The sequence below is a fragment of the Notechis scutatus genome, chromosome 4 (assembly GCF_049901735.1).
Source record: "Notechis scutatus isolate UNSWTSFEM ecotype Mainland chromosome 4, rNotScu1.2, whole genome shotgun sequence".
Classification (NCBI taxonomy): Eukaryota; Metazoa; Chordata; class Lepidosauria; order Squamata; family Elapidae; genus Notechis; species Notechis scutatus.
In genome coordinates, this window is record NC_142012.1 from 121,400,492 (window position 1) to 121,421,146 (window position 20,655).

Sequence of the window (20,655 nt, forward strand, 5' to 3'; positions counted from 1 at the left end):
CGGAAATTCTGAGTAGTTCGGAGAACTGGCAAAACCTCTGACTGGAGGTTTTACAGTATCCTTCCCCTGCCACACCCACAGAACCGGTAGTAAAAAAAAAACTGAATCCCACCACTGACCATATGCTAAGAGGAAGATTGAGGATATTTTTTATAGCAATAACATGAGGCAGGTGTGGCAAGGGATTCAACAAATTACCAACCATCAACCGACCAATGTCATCCCTGCTGAAGGGGATGCTTCATTGGCAGAGGAACTGAATCATTTCTTTGCTCACTTCGAAGTGGAGATATGAGAGACAGATAAAATACAACCACCAGCCAATTATTGCTCCCACCTCTTTGGTGAGGAGCATTCTGAGGGCTGTGGACCTTAGAAAGGCTGCCTGTCCTTATGGTATCTCTGGCCAAGTGCTTAAAGACTGTGCTGATCAGTTGGCTGGAGTCTTTACCAGGATCTTCAATCGGTGTTTATCCCAGTCTACTATTCCATCTTGTTTGAAGGCTTCCACCATTATTCTGCTGCCAAAGAAGTTCCCTATCAATAACCTCAACGATTACAAACCAGTGGCACTCACTCCTATCATCATGAAGTGCTCTGAGAAATTGGTCTGCCGGCACATCATTTCTGGTTTTCCGCATACATTTGATAAACACCAGTTTGCATACAGAAGAAATAGATCTACAGAAGACGCTACAGCCACCACGCTTCACACTGCTCTGACTCATCTAGAACAGCGGGGGGCTATGTGAGGATGCTTTTTGTAGATTTTAGTTCTGCATTTATCACAATTCTTCCATGTAGACTAGTATCTAAACTTCTGGACCTTGGACTTTCTTATTCAATCTGCCTTTGGATTATAGATTTCCCGTCTGGCCGCTCACAGAGATTAGGTAGGTCAGATTAGGTAATCATACCTCTTCAGCCCTTATTCTTAACACTGGTACACCACAAGGTTGTGTGTCGAGTCCCTTACTCTATACTCTTTTTTTTTTGTAAATTTTGAGTTTTCACAAAAAAATAAAACAAATAAAACATCTTTTTTGCAAGTAGCGTAATCCCGGGTTACATTTCTTCGTACAGACACAAATTCAATTTCATGCTCATTTTTATGTTCTATTCCATATCTTATTACTGTTTTACATTTTCTGCATAGCTGAGGAGGAGAGATGCGGCTCTCCTCAACCCTGCTGGCAGTCTCCCCCCCTCTTCACTACCTCTACGGGGTGGCTTAGCCCCGAAACCAGCTGGCTCGGGGCGCTCCAGCGACAAGCCTGGACCGAAACCGCGCACGATCGCGGATTTCTGTCGCCGAAGGAACTCAAACCGGAAGGGCTCTTACTCTATACTCTTTATGTGCATGACTGCATTCCTACTCACGCTAGTAATACTATTATTAAATTTGCAGATGATACAACAATGGTGGGACTCATCTCCAGGGGGATGAGTCTGACTACCGAGATTGGGCGTTGGTTCTTACCTGACACGCCATTTCTCTGGAGCCGTGAGGATCATCCAGAGAGTGGGAGGTGCTTCAGTCTCACGTCGTTGATGGCTGAGCTCAATCACTGAGGAACGCTCCGCCCTCCATCACGTGGCTCTCTTGCGTTCCCCAGTTTGCGTGAAGACGAAGGTGAAGAGAAGGACGTTGCTCTGCTCTCCCTATGCTAAATAGGTCATTGGTCGAAACAAGGCCCCACCAGACGGCAATTAAAGGGTGGGGCTGGATGATCCTCACGGCTCCAGAGAAATGGCGTGTCAGGTAAGAACCAACGCCCATTCTCCTGAGAGCCGCTCGGATCATCCAGAGAGTGGGACATACCAAAGCTTGGCTGTCCTACGGGAGGGACCCCGTCTGGTCCTGCAATCTCCGAGGTTCCCTGAAGACTCGCTGGAGGACTCGCCTACTAAAGCGAAGCCTCCGCCGAGGCAAAGGTGTCAATCTTATAGTGTCTAATGAAAGGAGAGGGGATGCCCAAGTGGCTGCCCGACAAATATCAGAAATTGGAGCCTGGGTGGCCCAAGCCGCCGAGGTGGCTGCACTTCTGGTGGAGTGTGCTGTGATCCCCTGGGTACCGGCAGTGCCTGGGACAAATAAGCCTTGAAATGGTAGCCCTAATCCAGCGGCCAATGGTTGACGGGGACACTTTGTGGCCTAAGGATTTGGGCTGGAAGGAAAGGAAGAGAGATTCTGACCTCCGGAAGGGTTGGGTATGCTTAATGTAAATGCGTAGGGCCCGTCTTACGTCCAGTGAGTGCCAAAGCTTCTCCTTTCCCGCGAGGGATTGGGACAGAAGTTCGGGAGTATGAGTTCTTGAGCCCTGTGAAAGGTCGAGTTAACCTTGGGCAGGAAGGTAGGGTCCGGTCGGAGGACCACCCTATCGGCATGAAATATGCAAAGGTCCTTCCTTACCGACAAGGCTGCTAACTCCGATAGCGGCGGGCAAGTAATAGCTACCAGGAATACCACTTTGAATGTGAGGAATTGGAGAGAGGCTTCCTGAGAGGCTCAAAGGGTTGCTTAGTCAGAGACACCAGGACCTTGTTAAGGTCCCAGGTAGGGTATCGGTGTATGGTTGGGGGACACAGGTTGGTGGCCCCCTGAGGAATGCCCGAATACGGGGGTGGTGGGAAAGGGAACCCAGGTTATCACAGTCAATGACTGTGGATAGCGCTGCGACCTGACGCCTTAGGGTGTTGGGGGAAAGCCCTTTCCTCAGGCCCTCTTGGAGGAACTCCAAGACCTGAGCTATGGAAGGTGACAGCGGGTTGATCTGGAGACCATGACACCACCGCAGAATCCCTTCCAAGTGGCGTTGTATATGCGGGTTGTTGAAGGTCGCCTGGCGGCTAAAATGGTCTCAATAACTTGGTCGGAAAACCGCTTCTTTCCTTAAGCGCCCCGCTCAACCTCCAAACGGCTAACTGGAGCCACTGAGGGTCTGGGTGTTGAAGGGGCCCCTGGGAGAGGGATATCCTGGTGGGGGATTCTCCAGGGAGGGGCCACCGATAAGTTGCGGAGGTCCGCAAACCAGGGGCGCCTGGGCCAGAAGGGTGCTACTAGAATCAGCTCTGCCCTCTCGGAGATGAGCTTCTGGAGAACTCTGGGAACCAGGGCTAGAGGCGGAAGGCATAGAGGAGCCCTGTGGGCCAGGGGCAACGGAGGGCGTCGTGATTCTCGGCCCCGTGGGAGGGGTACCTGGAGAAAAACCTGGGGAGTTGCGTGTTGAGTGGGGAGGCGAAGAGGTCTACTAACAGGAGACCGAACATTCTGGTCGCTTCCCTGAATAGTGACGGGTGGATGCGCCATTCGGACTGGTCCACCGTGGTCCTGCTTAGCCAATCCGCTTGGGTGTTTGAGTCCCCTGAGATGTGTTCGGCTCTGAGGGAGAGGAGATTGCGCTCTGCCCAACGGCAGAGGCGTTCGCCTCCCTCATCAAGCGGATGGACTGTGTGCCCCCTGACGGTTGACGTGAGCCTTGGCGGTGACGTTGTCCGAGAGTATGAGGACATGCCGCCCGCACTTGGGGGAGGAAACTGCGCAGGGCCAGGAAGATGGCGTGGAGCTCCAGCCAGTTTATACTGCACCCCGTTCTACCTGAGACCATGTGCCCTGAGTTGAGAGCGAGAGGATGTGAGCGCCCATCCGGACAGGCTGGCATCTGTGGTAAGGGTGAGGCGGTGGGGCTCCTTGATGAAGTGACCCTTGTTGATGGTGGGGCTGGTCCACCAGAGGAGAGATGTAAGGACTTTTGGAGGTACCTTGACTGTGGCCTTTGAGTTGCTTCTGCCGGTCCGCTGAATGGGAGCAGGAACCATTGTAGGGTCTAGCGTGTAAACGGGCCCATGGAACAATGGAGATACAAGAAACCATTTTACCCAGTAATTTGGACAATTCTAAAATTGTAACCTTCCTGGAGCTGCCTGATATGCCTGACGGCTTCCTGGATACTAAGGAATCTCTCGGGGAGAGGAACACCTTACCCTGCACTGAGTCAATGACAGCCCCCAAGTGGGAGATCCTTGTAGATGGGGATAGTTGGCTCTTTTGCCAATTAACTAGGAAACCATGGTCTTGGAGGGCTGAGATAGTAACCCTGATGTCCCTCTCTGCTTGGGGTCTGGAGGAGAGAGGATGAGGATGTCATCCAGGTAGCAATGGAGGCGGACCGGGAGATTCCTGAGATGAGCCGCCAGGCCGCGAGGACCTTAGTGAAGGTCCTCGGGCAGAGGCTAGCCCAAAGGGAAGGGCGACATATTGGAAGTGGCGGTGGTTGTAGCAGAACCTGAGGAATTTGAAATGGGAGGGTCGGATTGGAATGTGGAGGTAGGCCTCGGAGAGGTCTATGGAGGATAGGCAGTCCCCTTGGCGGATGCTGAGGAGGATGGACTGTAGGGTGTGCATCTTGAACCTGCGATAGACCAGATAACGGTTAAGGCGTTTAAGGTCCAAGATGGCCCTCCATCCTCCGGAGGATTTGGGGACTACAAAAAGGTGGGAGTAGAACCCCTGCCCCGCTGGGAGGGTGGGACGGGTTGAATGGCCTGTATTTGGAGAAGATGATGGATTGCTGAATCCATTAGGTTGCGTTTGATGGGGTCCCTTGAGGGGGACGCCAGAAAGAAGTCAGGGGGCGCTCTTGAATTCGAGCGTGAGGCCGAGTCTGATGGTATCACGGACCCAGGTATCAGAGGTGGAAGAGTCCCATCGGTCGGCAAAGTGCTTGAGGCGTCCGCCGATGGGAGGAGGGACGGGATCTATCTACGCCGGAAGGGCCTCCCTCCTGAGCCCCTGAAAGGGCGCCAGTAGCCGCTGCCCCTCCTGTTCCTATCGGCCGGATCGGTTCGATCCTGGGGCTGGAACGGTCGGGAGGAGGGGGGTCTCGAGTACCTTGGCGGGAAGGGAGACTGGTAGAAAGGGCGGGAGGAGCCTCTCCGAAATGGCTGGGGGCCTCTAGACTCTGACCTCCGAAACAGGGGAGGGAGAAATTTCTCTTGCTACGGGTTTCAGATAGCAAGGGGTCCAGAGCCGTGCCAAATAGTTTGTCCCTTTTATGGGGGCAGTAGCCAGCTTAACTTTGTTTTTAACGTCCGCCTGCCAGTGTTTAAGCCAGAGCAGGCGGCGAGCAGTGACATGGGACGTTATTGCCCGGGCAGAGAACTTGACCGCATGGAAGGTGGCGTCAGCGGAAAATTCCGCCGCGGCCGTCAGTTTTGCTATGTCCTGGTGAGCCCTTGTGTTGGAGGGGGGAACATGTTGCTTCAGTTGCCGAAGCCACCGGATCGAGGATCTGGTGAAGAAAGAAGCCGCAGTGGCTGATCTAATGGCCCAGGAGTCCGCTTGGTGAGCTCTACGTAGGGCGAGCTCGGACCTCTTGTCCTCGGGTTTCAGAGCCTCTAGGGGGTCACTGGGGGAGGACGAGGAGGCCAACCCAACAATGGGCTCATCCACCTCGGGGTGTTGAGTAAGTCACAGAAACTCGACTCGAGGTTAAAGAACCTCCTGTCCAGGCTGGATGGGGCGGGAGGGGCCCTAGTAGAATTCAGTTGATTTGAGACCAGGTCATGAAATAGGGGTGGAGCCGGGATTACCTCCGCTCCACCACGGGTTGACTAAAGATGGCGTCCTCCTGACCTTCTGCCGGGAGGGAGAGCTGAGGAGGTCTGCACCGACAGGCCAGAGATGTTCCTGGCTTTGAATAAAAGGGATTTAAACATGTGGGGCTTGAACAGGCCCGCAACAGTGGGTTGGTCCGGGTGAGACCCTCATCCTCGGACATGTCCCTCCATAGGATCTACCTCCGATAGGGGCTCCTCTTGTTGCATAGACCCCCATTCCATTTCCTCTTCCCCCAAATTGGTCTAGATACTCTATATCCTCCTCCGGGTCCCTTTCTGGGAGAGGACTGCCCCTTGAGAAGGTACCTGACCACGAGTAGGGTCTGATCTAGGCGAGGACCTCATTGATGGTGGGTCGTGTTCGGGCGCCAGTGAGGGGGAGTAGACCTGGACATCTGTTGAAGGCCCTCTGCTATCCCTCTGGCGAATGGCCCATTCCATCAATGCCTGTATGTGCACAGGGATCTCGGATGAGGGGCCTCCTCCTGGCGAAGACCAGCGGCCGTGGGCGTGAAAGTAGCTTCAGGAGGTTGTCTGGTTGATGGGCCGGGAGCCTGGTGTCCCTGGGATGGCTGCGCCTGGAGACGGAAAAACAATCTGGAGGAGGGGGGGTCTGGAGGTAGAAGGAGCGGAGGGTGCTGGAAGTACCGGTTGTGTCTCTCTGGACCGCCTGTCAAATTCCCTCTCGAGAGCCCTGTGACGTCGTAGGGCGTCTCTCTGAGAAGCCTTAGAGGTCTCTTTAGGTGTTTCCTTAGGAGTTTCCTTAGAGTTTCCTTAGCCTGTTTGCGCAGGTGGTAGGATTTGGATTTGGCCTTCAAAGAAGGGCCTTTGGTGGGAATGTCATCTGCCATTGTACAAGAAAGGACAGTAATACAGTTAAAGGCGGTTGGCTCGCCAAGGGTTCGACCTACAACAAAGGTCGGGTGTCCTTTCAGCTGGCCCACACCCCTTTGGAATTTAGATGTATAAATTCTGTAATATAGATGTAGAAATAATTCTTAATACTTATCTGCACAAGCAGGATAACAATCCAATGAGACTTGGAATGCTAAGGTACAATATCAATAAGAAAAAAATTACAGGAATAAACTCACTCAGGTCTATCTATATGTGAGTATAAATATAAACCTATATATGAGGAAATATCTAGACCTGCATACAGGCAGATATTCCAATGTCTATTAGAATTAGAACTATTGTTAATATTCTTGTTCTAATATTATATTAGTAATATATGATTATTATTAATATTATTATTATTATAATTATTATAATTGTAATTATTAATATTATTATTATTACTCTATTAATGAAAGATTGCCAATTATCCGAATTAAACGCCTGAGGCTGGAAGAGAGGCCTCTGGCAGCTGGAGCTCCCAGGCAACAACCGGGAGGGATAGGCTGCAATCACTTGCCCTGAGCCTGCTGCGGGAAGCCAACAATTACTAAATTGTACCATTAGCAAAGGCCCTACAGGCTGAGAGGCCTGTGCTAGGGCGGTTACTTCGCAGCGCTATGAGGCCTCAATCTTTTATTTTATTTTTTAAAGATGGCGCCCGCCACGTGGTGGCGCCCTAGAGGCGATCGCCCACGTTTCTAAAGTCCCGGGCTGCTCAGGGCAATGAAGTTTTACTTCTCCGGCCTTAAAAGAGGCCGAGGAAGCCAAGCAGTAAGTTTTCGCCCCTTCTTAGGGCGAGCGGTTGCGGTGGGGGGAATACCAGCAGCACTTATCAGTGCGATCAGTAAAGCTGCTGCAAGCGCAGCGAGAGAAACGGCAGGCAAGAGATCGAATTGGGGGAATTAGCGCCGAAGCGCGAAAGTCACCGTTCTACAACCCCTGGGGCGAAAAGAAACGCGCCCCTTAAATCCCCAGTCCTGCGCCAGAAGGCTAAGGAAAATAACCTGTTTTTCTCTATAAATATTTCCAAACCTGAGAGCAAGTCTTGGATCGGCCAAGGAGTGAGAAATGCACAGCCTAACTTGACGACGGCTGAGCGCAAACTGGGGAACGCAAGAGAGCCACGTGATGGAGGGCGGAGCGTTCCTCAGTGATTGAGCTCAGCCATCAACGACGTAGACTGAAGCACCTCCCACTCTCTGGATGATCCGAACGGCTCTCAGGAGAAGAGGTGGACCAGTTGCTTTCGTGGTGTGGAGACAATAACCTCAACACCAATAAGACCAAGGAGCTTATAGTGGACTATAGAAGGAACAGATCAGACATCCAGCCCTTGCTTATCAATGAAGACCGAGTGGAGCAAGTGGCCAGTTTTAAGTTTCTGGGTGTTATCATAAAAGAGGACCTGACCTGGGGTGCTAACATTGCAGCACTGGTCAAAAGGGCCCAGCAAGGATTATACTACCTGAGACTTCTCAGAAAACAACTGAATGAAAAACTGCTGGTGACCTTCTACCACTGCACCATAGAAAGTATCTTAACTTACTGCACCACTGTATGGTTTGCCAATTGCACAGTGGCAGATAGGACAGCACTCCAGAGGGTTAATGTCACTGCCCAGAAGATCATTGGTTGCCCTCTCCCCTCTTTGGAAGAGTTTTATAGCTCCTGCTGCCTTAAGAAAGTTCAAAACATTCTCAAAGATCCATCTCATCCTGGGCACCCTTTTTTTGAACTATTACCATCTGGCAGATGCTACAGAATATTAAAAACAAGCACAAATAGGCTGAAAAATTCCAGGATAGTTCTATTCCAAGGCAGCAACTCTTTTGAATTCTACTGCATAGTGCAGTGTTGGTGTGGTGTTGCGGGTTTTCGGTTCAATGTGTGGAGTGTGAAGGATGTGTGTTTGTGTTTATTTTCATGGTCATGATGTGCACTGAAGATGGTGTTTGATCTCATTGTACGAGGTGCAATGACAAAGTAAATTAAATAAAAAACTTCATTTAAAAACAAATATTTTGTAAAAAAATGTGAGGCTAGGATCAGTGTTTTACCATGTCTCATGTATCTTCCATGAATCATCAACTACAGGAACCTGGGGGGAGAAAAAGTATCAGTTTAATGTCAAATTTTCAAAATGATAGTCTGCTCCCTTCAGAACAAATTCAGTCTTCCAGATTTCTCCAGATCTCTTTTCTAGGCCAAGTTCCTATGAGAAAAGAGTATTTGTTGCCTGGAATTAACTGCTACTGCCTGCAAGATATACTTCACGCTGTGGGATTCTTGACCCCACATGTTACGATTTCTAAAACATGGTGGGATGCTTATTTTTGTTTACAATAGAGCACTGTGTCCCTGGGAGTTTTCCAGAAATGTAAAAGTTTGCCTAGTAGATAAATTCAGCTTGCTACATTGAAATAAATAGCCTTTGATGGCATTCATTTAGTTTTAAATCTATTTAAACTGGGACAGCTTCCAGCCAAAAAACCCTGGGGATTTCTATTTTGTGGTGTAAATAGTGAGAACATTATTTACAAGGAAACCTTATCTCAAGCAATTTCCCACATTCACAATGAGAAGTGAAAGCTATTTAAATCAGTGTGGCAATCAATATATGCAAACTTATCACAGTCATTTAAAAAAAAAGTCTTAATGTTTTTATGCTTTAGCCCAATTGAGCCCAAAGCTGTTATGACAGCTAGCCTGGTACAATACTTCAAGTTGCTGCACTAGGAGCAGGGAAACCTGAGATTTCATCCTCGCTCAACCACAGGAACTCACTGGGTAATATTAGGCCCATCCTTTTGTCTTAGTCCAATCTACTTCCCAGAGTTGCTCTGGTAGGAAAAAAACAGGTGGAGAAAATCATCTGCACCACCTTAAGGCAGAATATGTCAAATCCCAAATAAACATATAACCCCCCCGATAGGAAAAACAATAGAATAAAATGAAAAGGATTAACTTAAATGCAATAAGGCAGGATGAAGAAAAAAAGCTTCCTTTCTTTCCGAAAGATACTCTTCCCACCTACCCACCCACCTTTCAGCCATACCTCTAAGATCAGAGAAAAATGGTGATTGCTTGCCAACTCCACCTTTGGCAACGTGAAAGTACTGTATATCCAAGGAAAGCTGCAATGAGTAATGCTACACAAGAGAAAATTGTTTTTTTTTTCCTTGTTCCTTGTAGAAGTTGGCAAGAAAGATGTCTACAGCCCTATCAAAGAACTGAAAGATACCTAGAGTGGCAGCTGCTCTGGTAAACACAGTATTATCATTGAACCAGAAATACACATTGAAACAACTGTGAAAGGTGGGCACACAGCATTGGTGAACAAGGCTCAAACAACACATGAACACTGACAGCAGATGAAGACGCCAGAGTATGCGAAGAGCAAGAAAAACAGTAACTCTGTAATGCAGTTAACAATGCATCTCCAGTAGCAAAAGGAGAAACAAAAAGAAGGCAAGAAAGAGACCAAATGAATTAAGAGAATTACAGGGGGGAAAAGCATCCACTCAGATGCAGCTTAAGAATTAAACTAGATTTAGCTATATAATTTTACAAAGTTTCAACTCTTCTCAGGAGTTTTCGCTGACAAGGGTCAGCCCTTCATTGAATTAACATCTGGAGTGCATCTGTTAACATTTATATTCTTAAAGATGTGGGGTTCTTGCTTCCAGTTCCACATTTGAGATCAATACACTCTGTACCTGGTTGTTGTTTTTTTCTAGTGCTGGTACTGAGGTTTGGTTTCTCAGCATAGGAAACATCAGGTTAATTAACTTGATTCTCTTCTGAAGACTGCATTCTAATCATGATTATACCAACCATAACAGATATACTGTACAAATCTATTATGTAGTCTCGGTTAAGATATTAACTTGGAAGTCTCAGCATCAATCAGGAAAGTAGTAGCATTAGAATATTGTTAGTTTGAAGCCATCTATGTTCACGAAGCGAAGACTGTTCTTTCAACCTGGCTGGCGCCACACCTATAAATGGTTTATGTACAATTGCTAAGATCTATAAAACTAGTAAACCAGGCTAAGAGCCCAAACTCGATTTTGACACTCTCCTTGCTTACTATCCCTTATTAAAATTAGAAATATCCCATACCCTATAATGCAGGGGTCCCCAACTCTTGGTCCATGGACCAGCACTGGGCCACAGCATGCCAGAAACTGGGCCTCACAAAGAAGTGAAGCCCCATCCACAGGATGCAGGCATCAATAGCAAAACCATGACCCCTCCGGTCCACGCAAAAACCTCTCTCCGGGAACAGGTCCCTGGTGCCTAAAAGGTTGGGGGCCACTATATAATGCAACTGTCCATTACAAACTGTCAAAAACATCAGTTATCAAGACACTAATGACAGATTAGGGTTAGTGTCACAGTAAAGTAAGAAAGTCTTCCAAATGTCCACAATTTCTTTTTCACTAAACAAATATTATTTTGTCTTTGTAAACTGTAGCTGAAATTGATTTTATTCCACAACTATGTTCGAATGATTTTTGCTATTTGGCAGATTTCACTGTTCTTTTGCATAATCCATAGTTCCCTTGGACTGGGAATGTTAACGCTGAAAGGCGAGACATAAATGTCATAACAAAAAGAGGGGGGTCCTTTTCATTTCTCTATGAAAATAAACAGATTTCAATAAACAGCCCAATCAAGTTTCATTTTATAATAATAAATGTTAGATGTAAGTACTGAGTTCAATATTGAGTCTGAAATAAGAATGCCATCTGCTGGATACTAGTATTTCAAGGCTAACTTGTTCTGACCCAGTTTTGTTTGCAAGATTGGACATGACCAAATGTGCATGAACCAACAAAAAGCAGAAGCAATTATCTCAGATAACTGGAATACAGTTTTATGTTTTAAAGAATGGAAGTTAAATCATTAAAGTTGAATTGTTAGATAAACTACTTTTTGGGCAATGGATTCACAAAAGCTGCTTTAGTTACAGAAAACTAAAACAAAAAGCATGATGTAACAAAAGAGAAGTGAAAAGAGGGAATTCCAAGTAACGTAAACTACCTGTTGGAAAAAGGGAACCGCATGAAGATGTGTACATATATATCTCATAAATGAGTTTATAAGTAAGCAAGCATAAATATATTTATCTGTAAAGAAACCCCTTGATCCCAATGCTATTGGATGGAGCTAACTTTGGAAAGCTCTACGCTAGTTAATTTCCTGCCACTCAGATACTGGGTTATGATTAATGCTGCATCTGACATACTGTTTATTTGCTGACATTTGCAGTTACTCATAATACAGTAACTCACATTTGTTCTGCTCTGAGAGATTTTTTGTTATATCTTCTGGTAAAGGAAACACACACTGATACAACCTGCTACATTTTACAGGAATTTTTAAATAAAATATTTTGTTTTCCTAGTATGTTCATTTGTTTTCCTAGTATGTTCAAAAGACATTCAGGGAGAATGTAGAAAGTAAAATGCGCTGCTATTAGGAGTTAAGCAAGATTCATCTCTTTTGCTGTAATATTACTGTAACTCATATTCTTTGTCACACACAAGATGGGAAGACACAATTGTCAAAATTTTCCATCTAATTCATAACACTGAATATCTAAGTAAAATAGTACAGTAATATCTAAGTAAAATAGTACAGATATAAAAGATATTTCATATCTAAATTACACAGAGCTACTTATGTGTTGTATCTCCCATAAGATTCTATTATGGCTAAAAACTCAAGCACACTAAATATTTTATCTCAGGTTGCATCAATGTATGGGATATAGGTACTTCTCATATGGAGCATGCTCATTACAATAATAAATCTGTGCCTTTTGGAGGGACATCCTATCTTGGAACAGTTGCTAATTGACAATCTAAGTCAGGGGTCCCCAAACTTGGCAACTTGGGACTTGGCAACTTCAACTCCCAGAATTCTCCAGCCAGCTATGTCTTAAAGTTGCCAAGTTTGGGGACTTCTGATCTAAGTCAAACACTACCAGTACTGTAACTCATCTGTCAAAATGTCTGTTTTGTCATTTAGCAATAAAGAAGTCTCAAAAATGGCACAATCTTCAAATGAGTAATAGGCTGTGACTTAAAAGAGCCTCTTTTAGTTTAATTAAGATAATAATCTCATAAAATGATTAAGAAGTGAAAGGCACAACTTATTCTGTGCTACACATCCTCTTCATGATCTGTTTTCCATGTTACCTTCTGTGATAATGAGAAATGATCATCAGTTGCTCTCCCATGTTCAAATTGGGAAGCAGCATTCAACATTATCAACCACTAGACAACATGTGACCTATTGTGCCGTTGTTTTTTTAAAGGGTATTTCCTTATCACATCCCTCCAAATCTTCAATTAATTGCTGTCAGCTTCCCCCCCAAGACTGAAAAGAGCCAGACACATAACAACAATGAAAAACTTTTAGTGTACTGCCTTCACTGGAAAGGTTCTTAAAATTCAGAGATAATTCTGCCTTGAAAATAGCTCATGTTGAACTGTATAACATAAACATGAGTTGACCAAATGAAATATTTTATGACATTTTATATTATGTTATAAAATGTTTTATAAAATTTGCCAAATTTTAGTTCCACTGGAGTCAGGAATTCAGATTTTGGATAAATTCTGTAAATTAGCACATCTGAAGTACTGCAAAAAAAATGTTGCCCTATGATTCTGCCATTAAAGGTTACACATAAACAGGTGAATTTTAGCAGTATACAGATTGGTAGAATCCCATTACCTACAAGGCAGGATCACAAAATCATAATCTATACTTTTAAATATTCATTTAGGAGCAAGTTTCTCAATATGACTTTTCATATGCATCAAGAAACTTGATTTTAGGACATGACTCATTGTAAAACTGTCTTTCATTAATTATTTTGTTCCTCCATATATACAGCACGTGGTTCTTTTTGTGACTTTTCTTTTATTTTCAAATAATTCAAAAGCATCCCCCATATTTTAAACACAGCAAAACTCTTTTACATCATGCGTATCATTGAACATTATATATACAGTTATATTGACAGGTTTAACATTTTACCTTAAGCCTTGTTACATTTAACCATGTTTTGATGACTAAATCACAATTGGTTGGGTTCCCTAACACTAAAGTCATATAAAACACACTAAAAACACACTATTTATTGTGTCCCTTAATCTGCAAACAATCACAATCTCCTGTGGATCATGAAAAATTTCTGGCTGGTCAGAAAGACTGCACACATGACAGGGAGGACAGCATCTGCATAGTTCCAATTCCTAGAAAAATCAAGAGGAAAGGAACACGTCATGCACAATTATTGGGAAACACTGGCAAGACATGTGCACTTCAGAACGGGTATGATAAAATGGCACCAAATTCAACATGTTGGGTAGCTGCAGGTGAACCAATATGCTTTCTTGGCTGCTTTTGCCATTGCCAAGAATCTTTTCAGAGCTTTTTTGCTATCTGATAGGCTACCTGTGACCACCTGGCCTCCTAATAGCCAGGTTTCCACAGCACTCCAACCAGCTTTCTTCCAAATATGGAGAAAACTTCAGATTCTATCATGCCTGGCCATCTGGCATCTGAAGCTTCTACAATGCAGTGTAAAAATTCCACACAAAATTCCAATACTATTTCAGATACATACAAATATTGTCAATATTATTACTTTACAGGGATTGCAGTACTACAGGATTTTGAGATTCCTTACCTTAATGCAATAAGTAAATTGAGGCAGTGGCTAAATAAGATCACGAGTGAAATCCAAATTAGATTGCATTTTTCAGTAAATAGAACAGTCGTAGTTCTACCTTCTACATAGTACAAATGTTTTAGATTCAGCCTGTCAGTAAAAAAAATCCATGTACTATAACTGGAAATATGTAGGTTCTTTAACAAGTTTAATAAACAATGCAGAAGGTAATTGTAAATGTAAATAAGTATACATTTTCCCAAGGTAAAAGAATTATCAGTTAAAGTGAAACATTACCTTGCTCTTAGAATTCAGAAACCATACCTTAAACATGAAAAATAAGCACGCCTTTCCTTCAAAATATGTGTATGGTTTGCATGTCATAAAGAGAGACTTCTTTTTCTGATTCTCCTCCTTTGCAGTCTCCCCCCCAAAAAAAAAATGCTCAAACAAAAAAAGCTTAGTAAAAATTGAAGAACTGGGAAAGAATTAAAGCTGAACAAGGTTAAATGTATGTGCAAAACGGCAATGCACTTGAAATAATTTAAGTGCTGTAATGAATAGGCACAAATAGTATAAACAAGTTTGAAATGCATTTGACTTTTTGTGATAAAGTCATTTAGATGAGTTAGCTGTAATTAATAAGTTTGATACTAGTTCTCAAGTTTCTCTATCCCCAGACTTTAAGTTTAAGGATATTATCCTAAAGGTTAGAGATAAAATGCCTAGGGAAGAGTACAATGTTTTCTACTATTTCTGGAGATTTTCATCAATTGTATACATTCACTCATTCAGGAAAGAACTGTGTTGTTTTGCTTATAAGCATTTTATATCTGATTACAAAAACTATGGAAATTTAGACTTAAAATGAATTTCTTTTCTGGATGTGGAACTAATTTATACTTAGGTCTAGCTTATAAAATACACGTCACATGTGGGAGAAACATATTATTTGCAGCATTTAAAATACAGAATTTGCAGTTGTAGTTCTCTCTGCTTAGATAAGCAAGCTTGTCTAAACTAGACCCTAATTGAGTACTGACATTGCCCCAGGTCTACATCCATAGGGCTTATGATTTACACACCCAAAGTTTAATCACTGTCAGAACCCAAACCCATTCTGAATGTTCCTGATATAAAGGGCAAATATCAATTTTAAAAATGAACATGGAACAGGAGTAACTAAACGGGAATTAAGGAATTACTGTATGCAAAACTATTCACTTTTATAACTGATTAGAAATATTCAATGTTATTTAAGTTACTTCAAAACTATATCATGGTTTTAATCTAATTGTAGATAAAAACCTAATTATTTTAATGAGCATATTTCTTGCATCATCCTAACCTTAAAATTAGTTTTATTCAAGGTTAGGGTTCATACAATTTCACATGTTTTAGAAGATAAGGGCATCAGTTAATTTAATGAGAAGCAGTTTCACAATGAGGCAGCAGATCAAGGGCACATTATTTCTCAACCTAAATGCAAGATACGACATTAAAAAAAAACTATTAAAATGACAATATTTGTGTTGTTTAAATAATTTTCCTCCCTCAAAATGGAAGCCTACACAAAAACAGTAGTCTAGGAAACTAAAAGTGATAGAGAATTCTTTACCAAGGTATACAACTTTGCTACATTAATGAGAACACAAGGACATTAACTGTTCTGCTTTTTTCAAAAGTTTAGCATACAGGTTTCAGATACGGAATTTCCAATATATTGGTGCAGCTGACTGTCCACAATCAATCATTTTATTTCAACTCACAGACTAATATAAATATTGTAATTATTATTCTAATTATAAAAAACAAATCATATCCATGGAATAAGGTGATAAAATTAACATAAAATTAGAGTACAGGAATGAACAAAGAGAATCCTATAAATTTTGTAAAGTTTAAATTGTTATAATAAATAATCTTAAATACCATAAATAACTATAAAATTGCATATTAGAATTTATAAAATACTACATAAATGTAAAGTGCGGCACCTTATATTAAGTCTAATACTTGCAGAAGCCCTGCTAGGATTTATGGCCCAACTAATTACAACAAAGTAGTAGCAAAATAAAACACAGAATGGCAGGTATACATTTAAAAGGGAAAGGAAAAAAGGAGGGAGGAGGAAAAACAAAAACAAAGAGAAAATATACTCAGTTATGGAAGGCTAGACTGTCTACAAATAAGTCCCTCCTATTACCAGAAGTCAAAAATTGTGGTGCTTGAAGTCATACAGACCAGTTTGCAAGCACCTATCAGTTGCCAACTTCAATTATCCCATGCCTTTCCCCTTTGAGGAAAGGTCAAAGATAACTAGAACTTGGAGCGATTGCCTACTGACACAAAGTCAGTTCATAATCTAGAATCTGGCAAAAACCAGGAGTACAACAACAAATACCAGCTTTCTCTTGAATCAAATGAAGATTGAGAAATCATTTTTTATTATTTAATAATCACACTTTCATGGTAGCAACTGTTGAATTCTTGACTTCTTCACACAAAGATGAAGCTTTACAAAAAAAAAATTAAGCAGCATCACTTTTTTGATATTTCTTCCCAGTTATTAAGGAGACGATTGCAGAGATCACACCTGTTTTATGTGCATGCATACACACCAGTAGCTTGGTTCACACCTGCTGTCCAGAGTTTAGCGAATCGTGGTTTACTAATTCCATTACCTGGGTTTACACAACGTATTGACTCCCAACAATCACAATTTGGTCTACCATTTTGTTACAACAGTAGTCGCTTTCACGCATTGTGCTAAACCACAGCTTTCTCAATCCTTAGTTTACCACATATACAAGTATGGACTCAGAAGCAAATTAAACCACGAACTACCATTTACAAGCTAAATCACAAACAACCTATTCTGATTGAAAATGCGTTTCCACCATGGATTTGGCCCCGGTTAATGCCTTCATAATTTAGTCAATACGATTTTCGGAGTTTCTCCAAAGCATTGAACCATCAACACTTCCCATAAAGGATAGGTTTACCCAAGGCTAGGCTAGGCTAGGCTAAAATGAGATCCGCTAGTTTTTAGTTTAGGGCGACTATGTTCCAACCTATCGTAACGACGAGGCGCTACACTTAACATTTCCCACGTTACAGCCTGGTTGTATTTCAGATGCTGAACACCTGGGATAATATAAACGTTTTCTACAAGCACGGTTATTTCAAAAGATTCGCCCTTTTCTCTAAGGAATTTCAATTGCAGTCACCATCACGCTTTCTGAACCAAGCACTTTCTTTCCAAGCTTTCCTCGCTTCGGAGGTCTTTTTAGAGCGGCCCCAATCCTGTTGCTCAAGACTCCCTGCGAAATGCAAGTCCCATGCGGGCAGAGGCCTGGCCTCGGTTTCCGCTGCCCTCGCCCTGCCTTCCGCTCTCGTTCCTGCCCGACCCGACCCCCTTCAGCCTCCATGCCCTGCCCTTCGCTCTCCTCGCCTCCCAGCCCGATCCCCTTCCCCACAACCCGTCACACCCGTCTTACCTGCGCGGGCTCCGTGCTCGCCGGCATCCCCTCGGGCAAAGCCTGGAAGAGGAGCAAAGCCATTGCACCGAAGAGCCTCCGCTCCATTCCCCCCCACCCCCCGCTCCCCAGCCAACTTCACCCAACTACTGTGAGTCTGGCCGGGAACGAGCGTACCCCAAGAGCTTACTCCACCCATGCCGTGCTTCCCATTGGGTACAAAAAGACCCGTCCTCTCTTCCATTGGCTTTCGCCGCTGCTATTTAAAATACGGCTGTGGAATGGGAGTATTTTCAGAATAGGTTCCGCCTTTTTCGCCCACGGCCCCGAAACGGCCATATTAAGTGTGGCGGAAGTATGCATAAGTGGAGGAGGCAGCGCGTTTCGCTGTTCTCTTTAAAGAAACAGAAGGCAGAGATTGGAACAAAGGAAGGTGCGATTATGTCCTTCGAATTGGGACAAGCGGTTAATTGTAAGAAACAGAGCGGAGGAAGTGAAGGACGGAAGAGAGCTCTTCTTAGACCCTTTGATTATGCAGGAACGAGAAGGGTTCTTCTCTAAATAATGTCCTTGGTCATAAGAGCAAGAAATCCAAGGCATACAAGCCTGGCCAGACAGAACAGGCAGGTACAGTTATATATGGCCCACACATTGTCTGGTTGCAACAGTAAAATGCTAAGAAAAGCTAACTTATTATTTGTCATTCGTACGTTTCATTTAGCTTACCACTGATGACCGAATGGAAGTAAGTGACAGAGTTCATACAGTACGCTAAACCTTGGTTTACTTCACAATTCTTAATTGTGTTAAGAATTATTTGCATTCATCCTAAATCATTACCAAGTTTGACAATGCACAGTTGCTAGGTTGACACAATATGTTAAGCAAAATCGATTTTATTAGGAGATTATTGTGATTTGTAGCTTAGGTTCATAACTAAGCCAATCAACTATGGCATCCTAACCTTGGCCATGTTGGCTAGGAATTCTGGAACATGGAATCCCATTTTTGTGGAGTAGCAAGCAGGTTAGGACAGGCACTTCCAGAGGTAATCTTCAACTTGCGACCATGGTTAGGACTAGAATTTACATTGCTGTACAAGTTAATTGTAGAGTGAATCAAGCCCAATTTTATTATCTTTTTTGCCATGGTTGTTAAACAAATCACTGCAGTTAAGTGAATCACACAACTGTTAAACAAATCAGGCTTCCCCCATTGACTTTACTTGCCAGAAATCAGCTGGGGAGGTTAGGGTTTCGCACGTGTGCCTGCAGCTTGTACAAATGGAGCTTCACGCGCTTGCCTACCACTTACGTGGCCCAGTTCCCAAGATTGCAGACTGGTACAAGCAGGAGTAGGATTCTACCAGTTTGGACCGGTTCTATAGAACCAATTGTTATGATTCTGCACAGTTCGAAGAACTGGCAAATCGTGCCCCTGGCTGGGCCCTCCCCTCTCCACCCACCCCTCCCCTCCCTGTCCAGTCAGTCCTTATCATGCGTGTGCAACATCGCGCACATTCCTGACATCGCTGACTGTGTTTGCCCCCACCCAGTCACTCCTTAAGGTATTTCTTTTTTCCCCCTCCCAACAATCAGCTGTTCTGATGATCAGCCGTGCCGGGATCCCCCTTGCTGTCTTACTGCGTTGCCCAGGAGGCTTCCCTGAGGCCCAAGAGGCAAAAGGGGGTGTGTGGGTCCCCCTGCTCTGTTTTTTGCCTTCCTGGGTCCCAGGGAAGCTTCCTGGGAGCAAAAGCGTGCCCCCAGGAGGCTTCCCTGAGGCCTAAGAGGCCCCAAAATGGAGCACAGGGGGGTGCTGCACGTCCTCCCTGAGCTTTGGTTTTTGCCTTCCTGGGCCCCATGGAAGCTTCCTGGGAGCAAAAACGCCCCCCCCCCCGAAGGCTTCCCTGAGGCCCAGGAGGCAAATAAAATGGGGGTGGGGAATGCTGCAAAAAAAGCCCATGCCTACCCAGTCACCTTGCCATGCCCACTAGCCACGCCCACAGAACCGGGTGTTAAAAAATTTGAATCCCACCCATGGGTACAAGTCTGTAAACCAGGGTTTGGGACCCCTGCACTAAACTAGATTTATTGAATAATTCACAATTATCTAGGTCCATATGGCACATTGTAATAATTATGGGTTTATATCACAAGTAAACCAAAAAACCAAATTGTAGATAATGTATAGTCAGTATTATAATATCTGGTTTTGCTGAATATAATAAGAAAATTATGTTGCCTCATAACGATTCCTCTGACTTGAAGAGGTGATTGCATTGCTGAGACCAATGTGCTTTATTTTATCCCCTTGTTCCCACAAAAAGTATTTAACAGCTCTGGTTCCCTTAACACTCCAGATATTTTTTTTCATTGCTAAATCAGAGACCATAAATAGCATGTATGTATTCTTGTTTTCCCTCTAGCTCTTAAAATGTAATGAGTCAGACATAAAAATGTATTTCCCAGCCAGGTTTTGTTTGAAAACAAGGGACTCAACTGCAGTAATAATAAGGGTTATTTTTTTACTTTAAAAAGGCAGGAAGATAACTCTTCAAAGGCTCTGGAAGGCTATGTTTCTTGGAAGAGGCTATGATGGGAAAAGAGAATTAAATACAAATACGGGAAATGGAAACCCAGCCCTTGAAATCTGAGACACTGACTTTGACAAACATGTAACACATTTCTAAGTAATTCAAAATGTCTTTAATACTGAATTCAGATATGAGAGTAAACACTATTGAAATAAATAAAATTGCACTATAATGTAAATTCTTCAATATTACATAGGAAGTAAGCTTAGTAGTTTCAGTCTTTTAGTGAGAGAAATCTTCCTCCTTCACTAGAGTAAAAAAAATTCTAAAGTATGTTTGTTTGGATAAAGATACATTAATATTATGTAATGTGAATACTGTTGCATCATGAACTAAACATAAAGATTCTTATGAAGCAACTGTGATAACTACTG

The 20,655-nt window shown here is 43.5% G+C and overlaps 1 protein-coding gene across 1 annotated transcript in view; it reads right to left on the minus strand.

Annotated features, from left to right (window-relative positions):
* WBP1L (WW domain binding protein 1 like) overlaps nucleotides 1-17,841 on the minus strand; it is a 44,891-nt gene extending 27,050 nt beyond the window's left edge. The window contains exon 1 of the mRNA XM_026666354.2: nucleotides 17,710-17,841. Within this exon, the coding sequence (XP_026522139.2) occupies nucleotides 17,710-17,796 (87 nt within the window). The 5' untranslated portion in view covers nucleotides 17,797-17,841. The remainder of the gene's footprint in view (nucleotides 1-17,709) is intronic.
* Nucleotides 17,842-20,655: the final 2,814 nt, after the last annotated feature.